The sequence below is a fragment of the Tachypleus tridentatus genome, chromosome 4, assembly GCF_004210375.1.
Source record: "Tachypleus tridentatus isolate NWPU-2018 chromosome 4, ASM421037v1, whole genome shotgun sequence".
Lineage (NCBI taxonomy): Eukaryota > Metazoa > Arthropoda > Merostomata > Xiphosura > Limulidae > Tachypleus > Tachypleus tridentatus.
Genome location: NC_134828.1, coordinates 30,646,224 through 30,663,255, shown reverse-complemented (window position 1 = coordinate 30,663,255; position 17,032 = coordinate 30,646,224). Strand labels below are relative to the sequence as shown.

General features: G+C 35.9%; 1 protein-coding gene across 1 annotated transcript; it reads right to left on the bottom strand.

Annotated features, from left to right (window-relative positions):
• Positions 1 to 7,555: 7,555 nt before the first annotated feature.
• LOC143248290 (uncharacterized) lies at positions 7,556 to 13,102 on the bottom strand. The gene is made up of 2 exons (XM_076496685.1): positions 12,621 to 13,102; positions 7,556 to 8,785 (listed from the first exon to the last, which is right to left on the bottom strand). The coding sequence occupies exon 2, from the start codon at positions 8,624 to 8,626 to the stop codon at positions 8,297 to 8,299; it is 330 nt and encodes a 109-aa protein (XP_076352800.1). The 5' UTR covers positions 8,627 to 8,785; positions 12,621 to 13,102; the 3' UTR covers positions 7,556 to 8,296.
• Positions 13,103 to 17,032: the final 3,930 nt, after the last annotated feature.

The window sequence follows — 17,032 nt, the reverse complement described above, 5'->3', positions numbered from 1 at the left end:
ACACTTATAACACTACAAATTGGGAAGCGTGATTTAGTAACGGGACGCAAATGCTAAAAAGTACAGATCCACAGTTCGGTAGACTAACCACTAATCCACGCTCAGCCCATCTGTTACGAAACTCGGGCATATGTTCAACATATATTACAACAAAGTTCGTTTACCCGTCCAAGTGAAGCTGTGTTGTTGTTGCTTTGCTGTTAAACGCAAACTTTTACAATTGACTATCTGCGCTGTGCCACAGCAGGAATTCAACCCATGAACTTTAGATTCATAAGCCTTCAAGCTTGAGGCTGAGCCATCGGTGGAAGGACGGGGAACGTGAAGAATTATTTGTTGACTCAAAAGTCGCAGGTAGTAGTCAGGTGGGCGGTGTCTTTTACATTTTTGGCACTGAGCCGGTTTTTTAACTCAAAGATATCCGGGAAGTTGTTTATTTAGTATTCACACTATGTCTCAAAGACAGGGTCAAGTTATGCCACAGCTTATCAGTGTTGGTAAGCTAATACGAAAAACAAAATTTTCTCCTTGTTGTCGTAACGTAAGTACGTTTGTTTTTTTTTAATGGTTGAGAAATGGCCTTTTTGCGTTACTTAATTTTGTAATTAATAATCTCTTATTTTCAAAATCCTGTTCAAGTGTGAGAAACTTAATTAGAAACTACTAACACAAATCACTTATTTTTGGGTGACCACTCTTAATTAGTTTCCACAAAGAAGTGCCGATTACTTCACAGAACCACTGATACATTAACAGTTTAGAAAACTATACGAGTTATTTTTGACAGTTGAGTATTTCGAGAACGAATATGGTGGTCCTTTTGGTGAGTTTTCCTTTTTTACATGTATATAAAATAAACAGTGTAAATGAAATACTGCAATTACAATACTTTGAAATTAGCAGTCCTTTCACGAGATGTACCCTTATTCTTTCTCGAAAGCGCTCGGGTTATAAGTCATTTTATTGTTTTATATTAAGACTTCTTGAACTTAAGCATTTTTTAATTTTTTTATATCACGAAGAGAACTATTGTTAATCAGAAATGGCCTGGTGGGCTTTAGCGTGCTTTAACTGCAGGTCTGCAAAAACTTCACACTTACAAATTATGCACTTGGTTGTACAGCAGAAGTGGTTAGGGCATTCAGCTCACAAACAGGACGTAGATCTAAACCCGTTAACCAAAAATGTTCGTTCTTTTCAATCATGGGGTGTTATAATGTTTAATTTAACTTCGTTATTCGTTTGTAAGAAACTAACCCAAATTTGACGGTGAGTGATGGTAACTAGCTGTCTTCCCTCTTGTTTTCCTACTTCAAAATTAGGGACGGCTAGCACAGTTAACCTTCGTGCAATTTTTGTTTTTCTCATATTATAGAGACGCTCACAAAATTCTAAATGCACTTCGCTCTTATGAGCTGTTTGATATTATTTATGATTGTTTCATTTCCTTTAACTCCACTTTATTATTAATTCGTCGCAAAGACGAGTTATTATAAAGATAAAAACAGAGGCTATTTAACAGGATTGTAGTTTTTCTTCCTTTATAAAGACATTCTATTGTATTTTATTTCTTTAGTAATATGTATTTGATATGGAAATGTTATTCTATTTTTGAGGAAAAATATGCATCTCTTACTAACGAGACCCGAAGAAGAAAGAAAGTGGCCGTTTCACCCTTGTATATGCATCTCTTACTAACGAGACCCGAAGAAGAAAGAAAGTGGCCGTTTCACCCTTGTATATGCATGTCTTACAAACGATACCTGAAGAAGAAAGGAAGTGGCCGTTTCTCCCTTATAATATTCCCTCCAGTGGCATAGCAGTATGTCTGCAGACTTACATTGCCAAAAGAGCGGGTTTCGATACTCGTGGTGGGCGTAATACAGATAGACCATTGTTCAGTTTTTACTTCATTCCAATCAATTAGGCTTATAATATCTAAAATGTGATTTACGAATTTATGGACTTCAACAAAATAACAATAACTTTGGACTTCAACAAAGTAACAATAACTTAACCTAATGAAAATGTTTGTTGAGACACTTTAATCACTTACAGCTTTCACATGTATATTTATTTCTTTTTCGCTTGATAAAAAAAAGACTTTTAAATACCATTTCAAGTGATAAGTTAAGCCTTAAAAAAGTACAAAAACTTATTCGCTATGATTGATATACACTATTGTTTCACAAACAAAAGACTAGGTCTAGAATCTGTTCTTTGTAGAATTGTTTACGTAAAGATAGCTTTTGATAGACATTAGTTCAGCAGGCTAACACTTTATCTATTGCGAAATTATTACTTGTAGTTTCTTTGATATTCTGTACACTAATGTTGTTGACCTCGATTAGTGTGAGGGGAGTTTATTGTAATTTATATGTCCGATTACCTGGTTGCCGTGAGGCACCTTTTCCTTTGGATGTCGTATACTATACCCTAGCAACATGAAGGTTTTCAGTGTTTACAGCATGGGCTCCTCAACAGAAATGTTTACCTATTCCATTTATGACGTGTATTTTAGTGTTAGTTACTTTAAGTGTACTTGATATACCATTCCTAAAGAAATAGGTTGTATGAAAACTATATGAACGCTTTAAATTTATTTATTCAATGACCCTTTTTTTTTTCAATTTTTAACGTTATAGTCTGTACACTTATTGTAGTTTTAACAATATGCTAGGTGGCGTGCAAGTAGCCTAAAGAAATATGAAGTCATTGGCGTGGTAGCAGTAGTTCAGATTAATTAATTAATCAGTTCTTTGAAGATTACCGCGCGTTTATTTTACTTTTAAATCACTGGCTTACAAAAAAGAAATTCTTTATTCTTATAGTGTCTACTAACGACACGTGCAAACTAAAATACACCCATAGCAAACTGAATATGCAGTAGTAGTGGTGTTATACTGTATGAGCCAATTCTTACAACTTCCAACAAGTTCGTAATACTTTTGTATAATGCATGGTTGTAATTTCTTTTTACTCTAATTTAACCTGCAGGTCTACGGAGCTGGGTCGATAGTATCCCAATAGATTCATGGGTTTATATACTTACCAATAAACCTGGAATTAACAGTGATATTACAAAAAAATATTTGTACTTTTGGTAATTACAATTAACTTGCGGCATATAAACTGTTCATTCTTTATGTCACTTTAAACTTGCCGTAGCTATTTGTGAATTTTTTTAAATATTTTCCTTGGACCCATTTGTTGCCTTGAATAGAAACCACCAATTTTTTTCAAATTTTTCAAATTTTAAAGACGATTAGACTTAGATTTGGAGATTTAAGTATTACTTAGACATTCAAATAATTAATTGTACAATGACAGCACATTCCCCTAGAGTAACTTCCCTCTAGTCTTACACTGCTTGGCCCGGCATGGCCAATCGTGTTAAGGCGTGCGACTCGTAATCTGAGTGTCGCGGGTTCGCATCCCCTTCGCGCCAAACATGCTCGCCCTTTCAGCCGTGGGGGCGTTATAAGTAACGGTCAATCCCACTATTCGTTGATAAAAGAGTAGCCCAAGAGTTGGCGGTGGGTGATGATGACTAGCTGCCTTCCCTCTAGTCTTACACTGCTAAATTAGGGACGGCTAGCACAGATAGCCCTCGAGTAGCTTTGTGCGAAATTCAAAACAAACAAAATTACACTGCTAAATTAGGGACGTGTAGCGCAGATAGACCTCGTGTAGCTTTGTGCGAAATTCAAAACAAATAAACAAACAAACCTCAAGAAAATATAAAAGCTTGATTTAGAAATACTGAAAGCGATGTAAGTGACATCCACATCTTTGCGATAAAAGGACACAAAATCTGTAAGTTTAGAACCCATAGTGACAACACCAATCTCATGTTTTTAAATAATTAGACTGTTTTGTCACAAAGCTCACAAAGACAGATTTAAGAATGGTCAAATTATGGATGTGGTTAAAGATGAGATAATCATTTATCTGTATAATGTTTTCCAATGGGATATTTATGTACGGGCTTTCAATATCAAAAGTGGCACAATGAACGTCGCTATAAAATTTTATTTCTTATACCTCATTTGAAAATTAAAACGTTTTTTTTCCGCGCTTTTTGATTAGTGGCGAAAGAAGTCTTCAAATAAAGAAAGCAGTTAAGGCATGATTGTAAGTTCCAATGGTTTCAACTGAATTATTTTCAGATTGGCAGTTAACTCACATAATTTATAATAATAAATAATAATATATTTAAACAATTCCGAAATCCATTATTGTAGAATAGCACACTAATTTTCAAAATTTACATTTTTTGAATGTGTTAAGAATAAGGCTTTAGGTATAATAAATAAAACATTTAGCCTAGGCCTAAGTATTGGAATTCGTCTAGGCCTAAGTATTGGAATTCGTCTGGGCCTAAGTATTGGAATTCGTCTGGGCCTAAGTATTGGAATTCGTCTGGGCCTAAGTATTGGAATTCGTTCTATATACCAAAGTTTTAGAAAAACCGTAAAAGATTTCTGCAGTTTGGTTTTAGAAAGTTTCAGATGTAGTTTCTCTGTATTTCTAAATTCACTTAAGATAGTTTTGCTTTTCCGTTTTTAATAATGTCAGCAATTGAACGATTTTGGGAAAATATGAAAAATACTTTGAATTGTAAAACTAGGTTAACCAAAAACCACACATGTACTTTGACCTCAAGTGCTAATGAAAACGACTTTTATGAAATTATAAGACCACATCAAAAACCTTTTTTAAAAAAATTATATATTTTCTTTATTCCTCAAAATACTAATTTAAATGTGAAATTTTGTGCAGGAAGTCAAGGTCGTCAAAAAGTTCGACAGTGGTGTTCAAAAAAATAAAAACATAATTGGAATCTGGCTCGGTTGTTTGTGATTAGGCACAAAACTTCATTGTTGTTAAACACAAAACTAAACTGCCCAACTACTGGAATCGAAAGCTGATTTCTAGCGTCTTAAGCCTGAAGATTAATGGAATGAAATGTAAGGGCAACAATAACTAAAAAAACCGTAGTAAATCAACCATCAATTATTTTTGAGTAAACCATAAACATCATAATTACAATAAAATGCACCTAAAACTAATATTATTTTACACTCCAAGCCTAGTTGAAATGTACTGAACCATACATTTGACTCATCCAAATAATGTAAGTAATAAACAAAAATAAAACACCCGATATAATTCTAAAGCCTACTCTTTTCACATTGAATAATATACTTACTTTAATAAAAACTCCAAGTTAAAGATAAACTGTCTTTTTCGAACTGCACTTACTTTTATTATTTGGTGATAATTATAGTTGTCGAATACCGCTTTGCATTTGATCAAAAACGGAAGAGAAACTTTTAGAATGGTCCAACATGGCCAGGTGGGTTAAGGCTTTCGACTCGTAATCTGAGGGCCGTGAGTTCGAATCCCCGTCACATCAAACGTGCTCACCCTTTCAGTCGTGAGGGCATTATAATGTGACGGTCAATCCCACTATTCGTTGGTAAAAGAGTAGCCCATCAGTTGGCGGTGGGTGGTGATGACTAACTGCCTTCCCTCTAGTCTTATACTGCTAAATTAGGGACGGCTATCGCAGATAGGCTTCGTGTAGCATAGCGCGAAATTCAAAAACGAGCAAATCAAACAAACAAACTTTTAGAGCATTAAAAGTAACTTGTAAACTGAAACTGCTTATCCGAGGCCACATTCTGTGAATATGAGATCATGTTATTATATGTAACATAATAATATTCGTAGTCGCAAATCACAAGACAGTCTTTTAAAGAATTTAAAAAAGATTTATGATGCTTATTTTGTGCCTACAGAAACATTCGTGTACCAACACAGCAATCTCTTAATTTCTGTGTTTCAGACTTGAACGTTGTCCTATCAAAATGAGCTTAACAAGGCTTAAAAAATCTTAATATTTAACAACGGTGTAATGGCACTATAAATCCATAATATTTCCGTGTTTGCGCTGTCTAATTTGTTTACTAACATTCTTTCATGTACATATTTATTGACGTACGCTGTTGTAAAGATACTGACACAATACTTCGCTAATTATAATTATTAATGAGCCAGACTCCACGGAACTTATGTGTAAATTTAATACAATCCATTCTTGGCAGGTGTTTGGGTAATTAAAAATGCAGAGTGCTATTCAGGGTTTACAAAGGTTAGAAAGCTGCCACAGACAGTCAGTTCTAATCGCTTGTAGTGGTCTGAATAAATTGAAGACTGCTAGATTTACTAATATGGAATATTGGTCTCTCTCTTCCCCTTCCCCGTCTTCAAATAAATTAATTCCAATTTCTTCTTTGAAACGTGCTGCAAACAAAACTCTGCACATCTGGCATTACATTCGTCCTTCACGACTGTAATTATAGAGTAATTAGAACTACAGGTTTGTTTGTTTGTTTTTTGAATTTCGCACAAAGCTACTCGAGAGCTATCTGCGCTAGCCGTCTCTAATTTAGCAGTGTAAGACTAGAGGGAAGGCAGCTAGTCATCACCACCCAATGCCAACTCTTGGGCTACTCTTTTACCAACTAAAAGTGGGATTGACCGTCACATTATGACGCTCTCACGGCTGAAAGGGCGAGCATGTTTAGCGCGACGGGGATGCGAACCCGCGACCCTCAGATTACGAGTCGCACGCCTTAACACGCTTGGCCATGCCGGGCCCGAACTACAGGCGAACAAGTGTATTTTGCACAGAAAACTCCATGCTAATGGACATGTTCCAACCTGTAAGTCGGTCATCACAACCATAAATGTAAAAAATTTGCTCTCGTTGTGCTTTAAGCGTTAACATTAAGATGAATAGCAATGAACAACAACAACACGTGATACGGAGTGATTAATCCCATTACTTGTTAGATGGACTGGCCAAGCTAGACGTCAACCTGGATAAAGTTCATTTTGTGGCCATGTTGCTGAAGTGGGTGCAGCGTTATGGTTTGGGCCTAAATTAGATAACTTTTCTTTGATTTACTAGTAACAACTACAAGAATTGCCGATTCTTTGTTGTATTGTAACGATCTAAAGTATATTATAACTCCTTAAATGGCGCAGGTCAGAAGGGAAAAAATCATCGTATTTCATTATAATCAAGAACCATTTCAAATCGAACGTATGATATAAAGTGTACACGAATTAATGACTTTTCTGAGGATATATACTAAACAGCAATGATTTGACGAAATAGACTGTGAATCTGTTTTGGATGGTTCATAATATATATCTAACCGAACTGCCTTGAAGTGTTTTAAAATGTCTGAAGTTCTCGTGAAGCGAACTGACTGTTTGTCCTATTATACCTTTAACAACAGGTTGCAAGTTTTAGGAACTAAAAATGAACCGCCTTCTCATCAAGATGTTTTTAAGCAGCGAAATAACACCCTCCCTTTCAAAATGTGATGTCTCACGAGTTGTGGTAAAACAGCACTTAGGAATTCTTGATGACGAAAAACCCACTTGAAATAAAAATGTATCTCAGAACGGCTGGTATGGGTATTAACACTTCGTACTGATAAGCAGAGAACAACGTTTCGACATTCCTAGGTCATCTTAAGGTTAATACCCATACCAGCCATTCTGAGATATTCAGAGGAATTCTGTTTTACCACTTCGATAAATACAGGGTATCCCCAAAAATGTATACGCACTTTTAATTATTATAAATACAATGTTTATTAAGATATATCAAGGTTTTATAATCTGAGTCTACGACGACAAGAGTAGAATCTTTTGAGTTATCGCAGGTGTTCGAACTGATGACCGTTCTGATCCAGGCACTGGTGATAACATAGACAGATGGAAATGCAAACTTCACGAATCATTTTACTTGGTATTTGGGTGCATTCTCTTTCAATTGCTGCTCTCAGCTCATTGATTGTTAGAGGTTTTGTGTTATACCCTTTATCTTTGACGTATCCCACAAAAAAAAAAAGTCCAGGGGTGTGAGGTTTGTTGAACGTGGGGGAAATTCAGTGCTACCTCTTCGCCCAATCCATGTGTTTGGCAAATGTTCGTCAAGATAAGCTCTTACATTACGATGGAAGTGGGGTGGTGCTCCAGCTTGCTGGAAATAAAACTCCTCATTTCCAAATTGTTCTCGAATGCGTGGCACGACAGATTCTTGCAGCAAGTTCAGATAAACAAGACTACTGGCTGTGTTTTCGAAAAAGAACGATCTAATTACGCCCAGCGCTGATAATCCATACCACACTGTAACCCTTGCTAAGTTTACGGGGTGTTCAACCGTAATATGCGAGTTCTGAGGTGCCCAGCAGGTGCAGTTGTAGCGATTAACTCAGCCATTTAAGTCAAATGTGGCCTCATCGCTCCAGACGATCTTGTTCGGAAACTGTGCATTCTCTACAGATTTTATCAGGTAGCACTCACAAAATTCAACTCTCCGGTCAGGATCATCTCCATTGTGGGCGTGGACTAATGCCAGAATAAAAGTTTTCCAATGAACATAATTATGTTGATTTTTGGATTCCTGTCTCACGAGCTGTTTGCCAAACAGATTTTCATGGAGGTCGGTGGAAACTTTCCAACAACTCTGCTTCTCGAGTGAGGCTGGTGGACGACCGCGGTCTTCCAAAACGCCCTTTATGGACGTCTTGAACAGATCCATGCGAGTAATGGTGAGTCGCGTTGGCGGATCTGTTTAAAACTCCCTTCTAAACCATCTTTACACTTCAGCTACGTTCTCACACTTCCAGTTGCACTTTAAGATACATTTTCTTTTTCAAGCCTTAGTCATGCTTCTGCCATTATTTCAAATCAGTTGCACCTGTAAAAAAAAAAGAAAGTTTAAGTAAGTTGTAATCATTCAAAGTGTACATACATGTTTTGCGACACCCTGTAGATGGCTGAATTATTCTGATGTGGCGTTAATATTGACGCAATAAAATCCGGTGACTTTTTTATCCTAAGCCATTCCAGTTCTTTTTCCCATCGTCTACAAATACATACATTCATAACACAACGTCACAAAATTTTTACTTTATTTCCCAATTGCTTATGTCTAAAATAAATGGAAAAGACCAATTTTTCTCTTCAAACTTTGCTTTTGTGAACAGGGTAATGAAACTTTCAAATTTATCTATTTTTCAGAACATTCCAGGTAGATTCAATGCTGAGTAGCTGATAGAGAATTTTCTCAAATTTGCAAGAATTTTCTGGAATGTTGTAGAACTTACGAAAATTTTCTAGAACTTTCCATAGTAATATATATATGGGGCTCACCACTCACCACTTCAGTTTCGTTCTAGCTGCCTAAGTGAACACATAGACCGATCTGATTTTATCAGAGATCGCATTAAAGAAGCTGCAAGCATTCTACAGACGCATTTTGGTATGTAAGTGGCCAATTTATCAAGACAAGAGCGAAAAACTACTCAGTGAGTGACAGCATCTGCTAAAATGTGTGAAGCCTACAAGGCATATTTCGGCATGCTCGCCTCTCACTATGAGAGATCGCAGGTTTGAATCCCCGTCACACCACCCTTTCAGCCGTGGAGACGTTATAATGTGTGATAAATCCCGCTATTCGTTGGTAAAATAGTAGCCCAAGAGTTGGCGGTGGGCGGTGATGACCAGCAGCTTTCCTTCTGCCTACACTGCTAAATTAGGGACGACTAACGCAGATGGCCTTCTTGTAGCTTTGAGCGAAATTAAAAAAAACAACCACTTTTCACTGAGGCTTTACGTAAAGACTCCAAGGACATAGACAAGGTAACGAGGTGGGTATTTCTGTGATTTCTTCTTTGTAGTTAACCACAAAGCTACACAATGGGGTATATGTGCCCTTCTCTCCCCAGACATTTTGTTGTGCCACTCATCGATTACGCCTGTTATATATAAATTTTGATTCCAAAGCTAAAGTCAGAAGATGTGGGATTATATGTTTCCGTCCACCATGATTCTTAAGCTTTTATCCAATTATAAAAACTTTAATTTTGTTCAACTGTGCTAATGACGGTAAGACCAGGAGTACGGTCTTAATAAAAAAAAAAGAAACAAAATAAACAGAGAAGGAAATGAATAGAAAAATATTGTGACTGAAGGGCAACAAGTCTTTGGCAGACAAAGACACCTGTTTTATAAACCAGAAATTAAAAAGCAATTTCGACGTATGATTAATGGAGAACGGCTGTTTTAAGACCGATTTATCGACCATTCGGAACTCTCTCGGCAGAAATATAATTAAAATATAACCTCCATATTAGCACCGTAAGCGTCGCTTTAAAAGACTGTGCTTATTGGAATCTCTTTTGCGTTGAGGTTTTACAATTTCTTTTAGTAAATTATAGGGTCCACGAGTAGAGACTGAAGAATAACTGTAACTTTGTAATAGCAATTTCCTTGATCTTTCCTAAAGCAATTAGACATTAATTATAATATAAAGGAGCGAGTGATGGACCTCATTGTTACTGTTGATGTCCTGTTAAATCAACATCAATGATATTGAAGCAGATACCATATCTGATCTCTAAGAAGCAGTGAAATGATGATTAGGTAAAGAATACGTACACTGAAGTTTATAGTTGAAAAATATATATAACCGAAGCCGTTTTGATAACCATATATCTCTTTAACTGTCTACCTGTTTATCCGTCTCTCTTCCTGTTTGTTGTTTCTAAGCTCATTACGTTTGTTTGAATTTCGCGCAAAGCTACACGAGGGTTATTTGCGCTAGTCGTCCCTAATTTAGCAGTGTAAGACTAGAGGGAAGGCAGCTAGTCATCACCACCCATCTCCAACTCTTGGGCTACACTTTAACCAACGAATAGTGGGATTGATCGTCACATTATAAAGCCTTCACGGCTGTTTGGTGCGACGGGGATTCGAACCCGTGAACCTCAGATTACGAGTCGAGTGCCTTAACTCACCTGGCCATACCGGGTCCAGCTCATTATGAGATGCAATGTCTGACAGTAGCCTTAAAAACAAATAGAAAGAAAAGAAAAACAGTTAAAATGGTTTCTGTTCACGTAAATCTACAAAGATATCAACCAAGTAAACACTATTGTGCTGTAAAATATTGTGTTATAAGTGATATTAATAAACATATGTGCATAAAATATGTATCTTCATGTTATAGTTGAAGGACTATAATATAATTTGAAATAAAGCTCAAGGTAACTGTGAAAAAAAACACACGAAAAATTAGCAAAATAAAGAACCAGGTTGAAACACACGAAAAATAATCAAAACAAAGAACCAGGTTGAAACACACGAAAAATAATAACCAAATAACAAAGAACCAGGTTAATCCCAAAATCAGAAAAACCATAAGAAAACCTCGTATGGGGAATGATTAAAATTGGGGATCTTGTTAAAATGAAACTCTGAGTAGATGTAAGAAATAAATACAACAGAAACGATTCAGGTGAAGAAGCACACTGATATAAAGCTCAGAGAACCTGTAACAAAAAAAAACACATAAGAAATTAGATCAAAAAAGAAGACCGGGTTCAAATAAATCTCTAAATATCTGTAAGTAATAAACAAAGACGAATGATTATAACGGAAGACTGGATTAAAATGAAGCTGTGGATAGTTGTGAGAAGCAAAATAAAAAGGAACAGTCAAGACTAGATAACGGAAGACTGGATTAAAATGAAGTTGTGGATAGTTGTGAGAAGCAAACTAAAGAGGAATAGTCAAGACTAGATAACGGAAGACTGGATTAAAATGAAGTTGTGGATAGTTGTGAGAAGCAAACTAAAGAGGAACAGTCAAGACTAGATAACGGAAAACTGGATTAAAATGAAGTTGTGGATAGTTGTGAGAAGCAAAATAAAAAGGAACAGTCAAGACTAGATAACGGAAGACTGGATTAAAATGAAGCTGTGGATAGTTGTGAGAAGCAAACTAAAGAGGAACAGTCAAGACTAGAATTATCAATATTTGTCAACTTAAATACTTGAATACATTAATATCAAGCACACAGATCGTAAATAAACATGAAAATGTGAATGTTTCATCGTCTCACATTTTTGAAAAAAAACAAAATTATTGATAGTATCATTCGTTTGACAGTTATATTTTGGTTGAGGCCCGGCATGGCCAGGTAGGTTAAGGGGTTCGATTCCCCTCGCTGGACTCAGCATCAAACATGCTCGACCTTTCAGCGGTGGGGGCGTATTATGTTACGGTCAATCCCACTGTTCGTTGGTAAAAGAGTAGTTCAAGAGTTGGCGGCGGGTGGTGATGACGAGCTGCCTTCCCTCTAGTATTACACTACTAAATTAGGGAAGACTAGCCCAGATAGCCTTCGTGCAGTTTTGCGCGAAATTCAAAGCAATTCACTTTATACATGACGTTTTCTTTGTAGTCACGTGGTGTTTCCGTCCACGGTTTCCGCGGATAACAGTAGCAATAAAATGTTAATAGCATCATTAAAGACAGTCAAAATCACTTTAACGCGCAGTGTTGATTTATGGCCATTTATTAGCAAAAACCAAATTCCTTTTCACAAGAAATCGAAATATATATACGTATATCTAATTTCATAAAATCACACAATATTATATGTAGCAGATAGAGAGGAAAAGGGGCAGTAAAAGGAACAAACTTTGTTCCTTTCAGAACAGAGCCATATTGGATTATCTTGTACTCACCGTGGAAAATCGAACCTAGGATTTTAGCGTTGTAAGTTTGTAGGCTTACAAATATTCCACCGGAAAAAAACTGATAAAATTTTGATGCTGGAGATATTAGTTTCAATACATTGGTGTGTCTTCATTCTGTGTCTTCTTCAGTGTCACTCATTGGTGTGTCTTCTCCAGTGTCACTCATTGGTGTGTCTTCTCCAGTGTCACTCATTAGTGTGTCTTCTCCAGTGTCACTCATTGGTGTGTCTTCTTAAGTGTCATTAATTTCTGCAATATCAAGACTCCTGACAGTTTGTTCCTTTTCGTGTGTTTCTTGTTTGTTTTTCTCTTTTCTTGATGAAGCCACCAACGCATAGCAATTTGCGTCAAACTCTGCAAACGCGAGGAACACTTCAAGTAGCTTATTTCATATGTTGTTTGCAGATGTAGAAAAGTAGTTTCACCTCGCACCAGAACGTGTTAGGTTCACACTACAAAGTTATAGCAACTTTGTCAGTAACTACGAGTTTATATTTTAAACTAGTTATTTGTGCTCATAAATCTTGCTGCAAATTATCTTTAATAACACCTATGAACTGACAGTGAGCTCAGCTTTTTTACATCATCCTTTCAGTTATGGAGCAATAAGCTGTATCCCCCCTATCTCTGAGCAGCTGTGCAGGTAAGTTTTGACTAAGGTGCAAGATTCCTGATTTACTTAAGAAAGGCACTAAAAGTTACCATTAATAACTAGCATTTTTTTACGTGGTCAGATTGTAAATATAATTGTAAGATATTGAAAGTTTTTTATGGTTTGCTTGTTTCTTTTGGGTGTTTGTGCAAAGGTTCACAAGAACTACTTGCACCAGTTGTCTCTAATTTTGAACATATATACTAAAAACAAGGCAGTCTATAAACAGCACTTGCCGTCAGTTGTAGAGGTACTCTAATCGAAAACAGAGGCTCAGTACGTTATACTAAAATTATGTAAGAAAGAGATTGGCTTGATTGCAAGGGCTCTTAGCTCAGCTGTAAGGAAAGCTTTAAACTAAAAATAGATAGTGCTGAGTGAAAAAATAAAGTAAATAAAACAAAACTGACATGTAGAGGAGAGCTTAACGTAGGAAATCAGTGCACATATAGTTATAAAACGGGATTAATTTTCATTATTGTAGCATCAGAAGTATAAGAATAGAATAGATAATTTTAGGACTGGTGGGAAGAGAAGATTTTGATATAAAGGAAATAACTGAAACTTTGATGATAAAAGTTTCTTTGAAAGACACGGTTATACGATATTTACTAGAAACAGAGTAATAAAGAGAGAAGAAAGAATGACTCTGTGTGTGAAATGTGAGTCACATCCTGCTGAACTTGAAAATATTAAGGATAACAGCAAGGAGATTGGATCCATTTGGGTTTCTGTTAGTGGATGTCAAGAGAAAAAGCTTTCAGTAGGAATTTGTTAGAAACTGATGAAATTAGTGAGAAACTTTACAGTGAGATTAAGATCTCGACTGTTAATGAAATCATAATTATGGGAGATTTTAATTTCAAACAAACTGAATGAGAAATTTTAAGAGTCAAACCATGGTGGAGAAAGGTTTCTGGAAATTGTTCAAGATGGATTTACTGCCTTTTAGTCGTGAACTGAAACATTCTTATAAGGCAATTTTATGCTGGTTGCTAGTGTGAACCGTAACATTTTTACTTGATTACTCTGTACGCTGTTAATACGAACCGTAACGTTTTTACGTAGCAACTCTGCTGAGCAAAATATATTATTTTTATGAAAATATTCCTGGAACCTCAGCACATTCATCCGACAGACTGTGAGATATATATATATATATATAACGATCATAAATTTACTTTTGAAATTTTCAAGTGGCTCCACCTTACTTTTGATAAGTAAAAAAATAAAATACCATTTTGTTTAAGATAGAAAAAGGCAACGAAGTTGTTTTTCCTCAAATGCACTCGTTCGTTTTGCTACACTCGGATACGGAAAAACAGCAATTTGAATAATTCATGTTTATAAAATTTGGGTTATTGCTATTGCCACAGGATGCCTGTTTTTTTCTATCTCAGTTATCACAAAAAAACATGAAACTGTCAGCATGTAAAAAACAACAGTTGGTTTGTTGTTTTCCACTTCAACCTATATATCTGAGAAAACGTGGTTTGGAAAATTCCGTGATTACAAAGGCTTTTGTTAATAGTATTTTTAATAACCGAAAACAATGAACACATCAGAGAAATTCATTTGCTATTGTTATTTAACACTGTAAATATTCATTTAGTGTTAGCACATTCTCCACATAAAAAAAAGCAGAGAGCCAGTGGCTATTTTCTATTCAGAGCAAATAACTGGAACAACAAGATAAAGGTAAGGGCAGCTAAAGCAATGTAATGTCTTTCAAGGTAAAACTGTATTCAAATAACTCAAGCCATACCCCTCCTCCCCCAAAGGTGCAGTGTAAACCTGTTTTATAGTAACATACACCTCCCTTACTAAAATTACCAAAGCGACATATTCATCTACACATTCTTTTGTTTTACATACATCAAAAAATACCCAACATTAACTCGAAAACGTTTATTACCTATACGTGTATCTTTTATACCTGGATAGGTGGTTACATTCGAAGTAATTGTCATCTCAGTTTATCTGAAAAGTTTCTAAATGTTTCTTCATTATTTTTAGTTTCAAATACGAAGTTTTCAAGCATTAAGAGTATTTGTTTGTTTGTTTTTTACAGAGCGACCCCTGTTGTCTAAATGATGATGTACTTGCTTTGTTTTTTGCAAATATATTTCGAAATTTCAATACTTAATTACTTTTAAGTTCACGGCCAGTAATGGTATTGTATAATATACACAACACTTTTTATGAGAATATGTAACTAAAATCATGAAAAGTTCACGCATTTACGAAAGACAGTATGTAAATTAGGATTTGAGATCATGTCTGAACAGATCCCGTCGAGTGCGTACTAAAAACATATTGTTTTACCTATTTTTATGTTGTCTAATAAGAAAATATAACAAATTAACAACATTTTCAGGAGAGGACGCTTTTTGTAATCTTCCCTGTACAATATTACAATTTAATATAGCAATAGTCAACTGACTATAGTTACATTTCTACAGGTGCACAAAAACTATATTGATGTGCCAACTGTCAGTTTTGTTATTTTACCACCTCTTAGTTTTCATTAATTTGTTGAGGCAAAATATATCTAAGTTCAATGACACCTGGGTTTAATTAACTAGTATATTAATATTAAGTGCCTGAATATCCTACACTACGGTTAATAGATCAAACATCTCAGTGTTACACACTACTGTTAATAGACCAAACATCTCAGTGTTACACACAACGATTAATAGATCAAACATCACAGTGTTACACACTACTGTTAATAGATCAAACATCTCAGTGCTATACACTACTGTTAATAGATCAAACACTCATTGTTCCTAATATTATCAGTAGATCAAATATTCAATGCCTTACCCTATGATTAATAGATATAACACCTCAGTGTCCCATACTACCACCACAAAGGAAAGCATAACGTTATATATTTCAGTATTTAACACAAATAATTTGATGTTCTATACAGATTGAAGATTTAAATCATTTTAGGTCACTCAGTTTGTTATTATCATTCACTTAAGTTTAAATTGTAAGAAATCATATTTTGAACATTGCTATTTACCTACGTTATATTTTGTGATACAAACAAAATAAAACCAGTGATTAATTATTGTGATATCATATTGTTAACTTCTTCGTTCTGGGTTAAATACAAAATAGGAATCTTATCCAAAGCTACCAATTAATTTTTAACACCATATAATTCTTATTTGGAGCTTGGTGTGACCTACTAGCTAGTGTGCTCGGACTACGAACCCGAGGGATCATAATTCGCTTTCCCTTAGAAACGCAACCTATATTCTTGGGATGAGGCCTGATAATCAAACATGACAATTCGGTCGAACTATATTACTATAATGTTTGGCAGTGGATGATGTTGACTCGGTGCCTTTTCTCTTGTCTGAGGTGATTAGGGGCGCTCGACACGTGATCTGAGGGTGGTTCTGTTGGAATCCCTGTCGCACCAACCATGCTAACCTTTTCAGCCGTGAAGATTTTAATACGCGACGGTCAGTTCCACTATTCGTTAGTAAAAGAGTAGCCCAAGACAAAACAAATTAAGGATGGCTAGCGTAAATACCCCTCGTGTAGCTTTGCGTGAAATTCAAAAACAAACCAAATTACGTTGTCTATCTGCTGAAGGGGCCTCGCATGGCCTAGCGCGTTAAGGCGTGCGCTTCGTAATCTGAGGGTCGCGGGTTCGGGCCCGAGTCGCGCCAAACATGCTCGCCCTCCCAGCCGTGGGGGCGTTATAATGTGACGGTCAATCCCACTA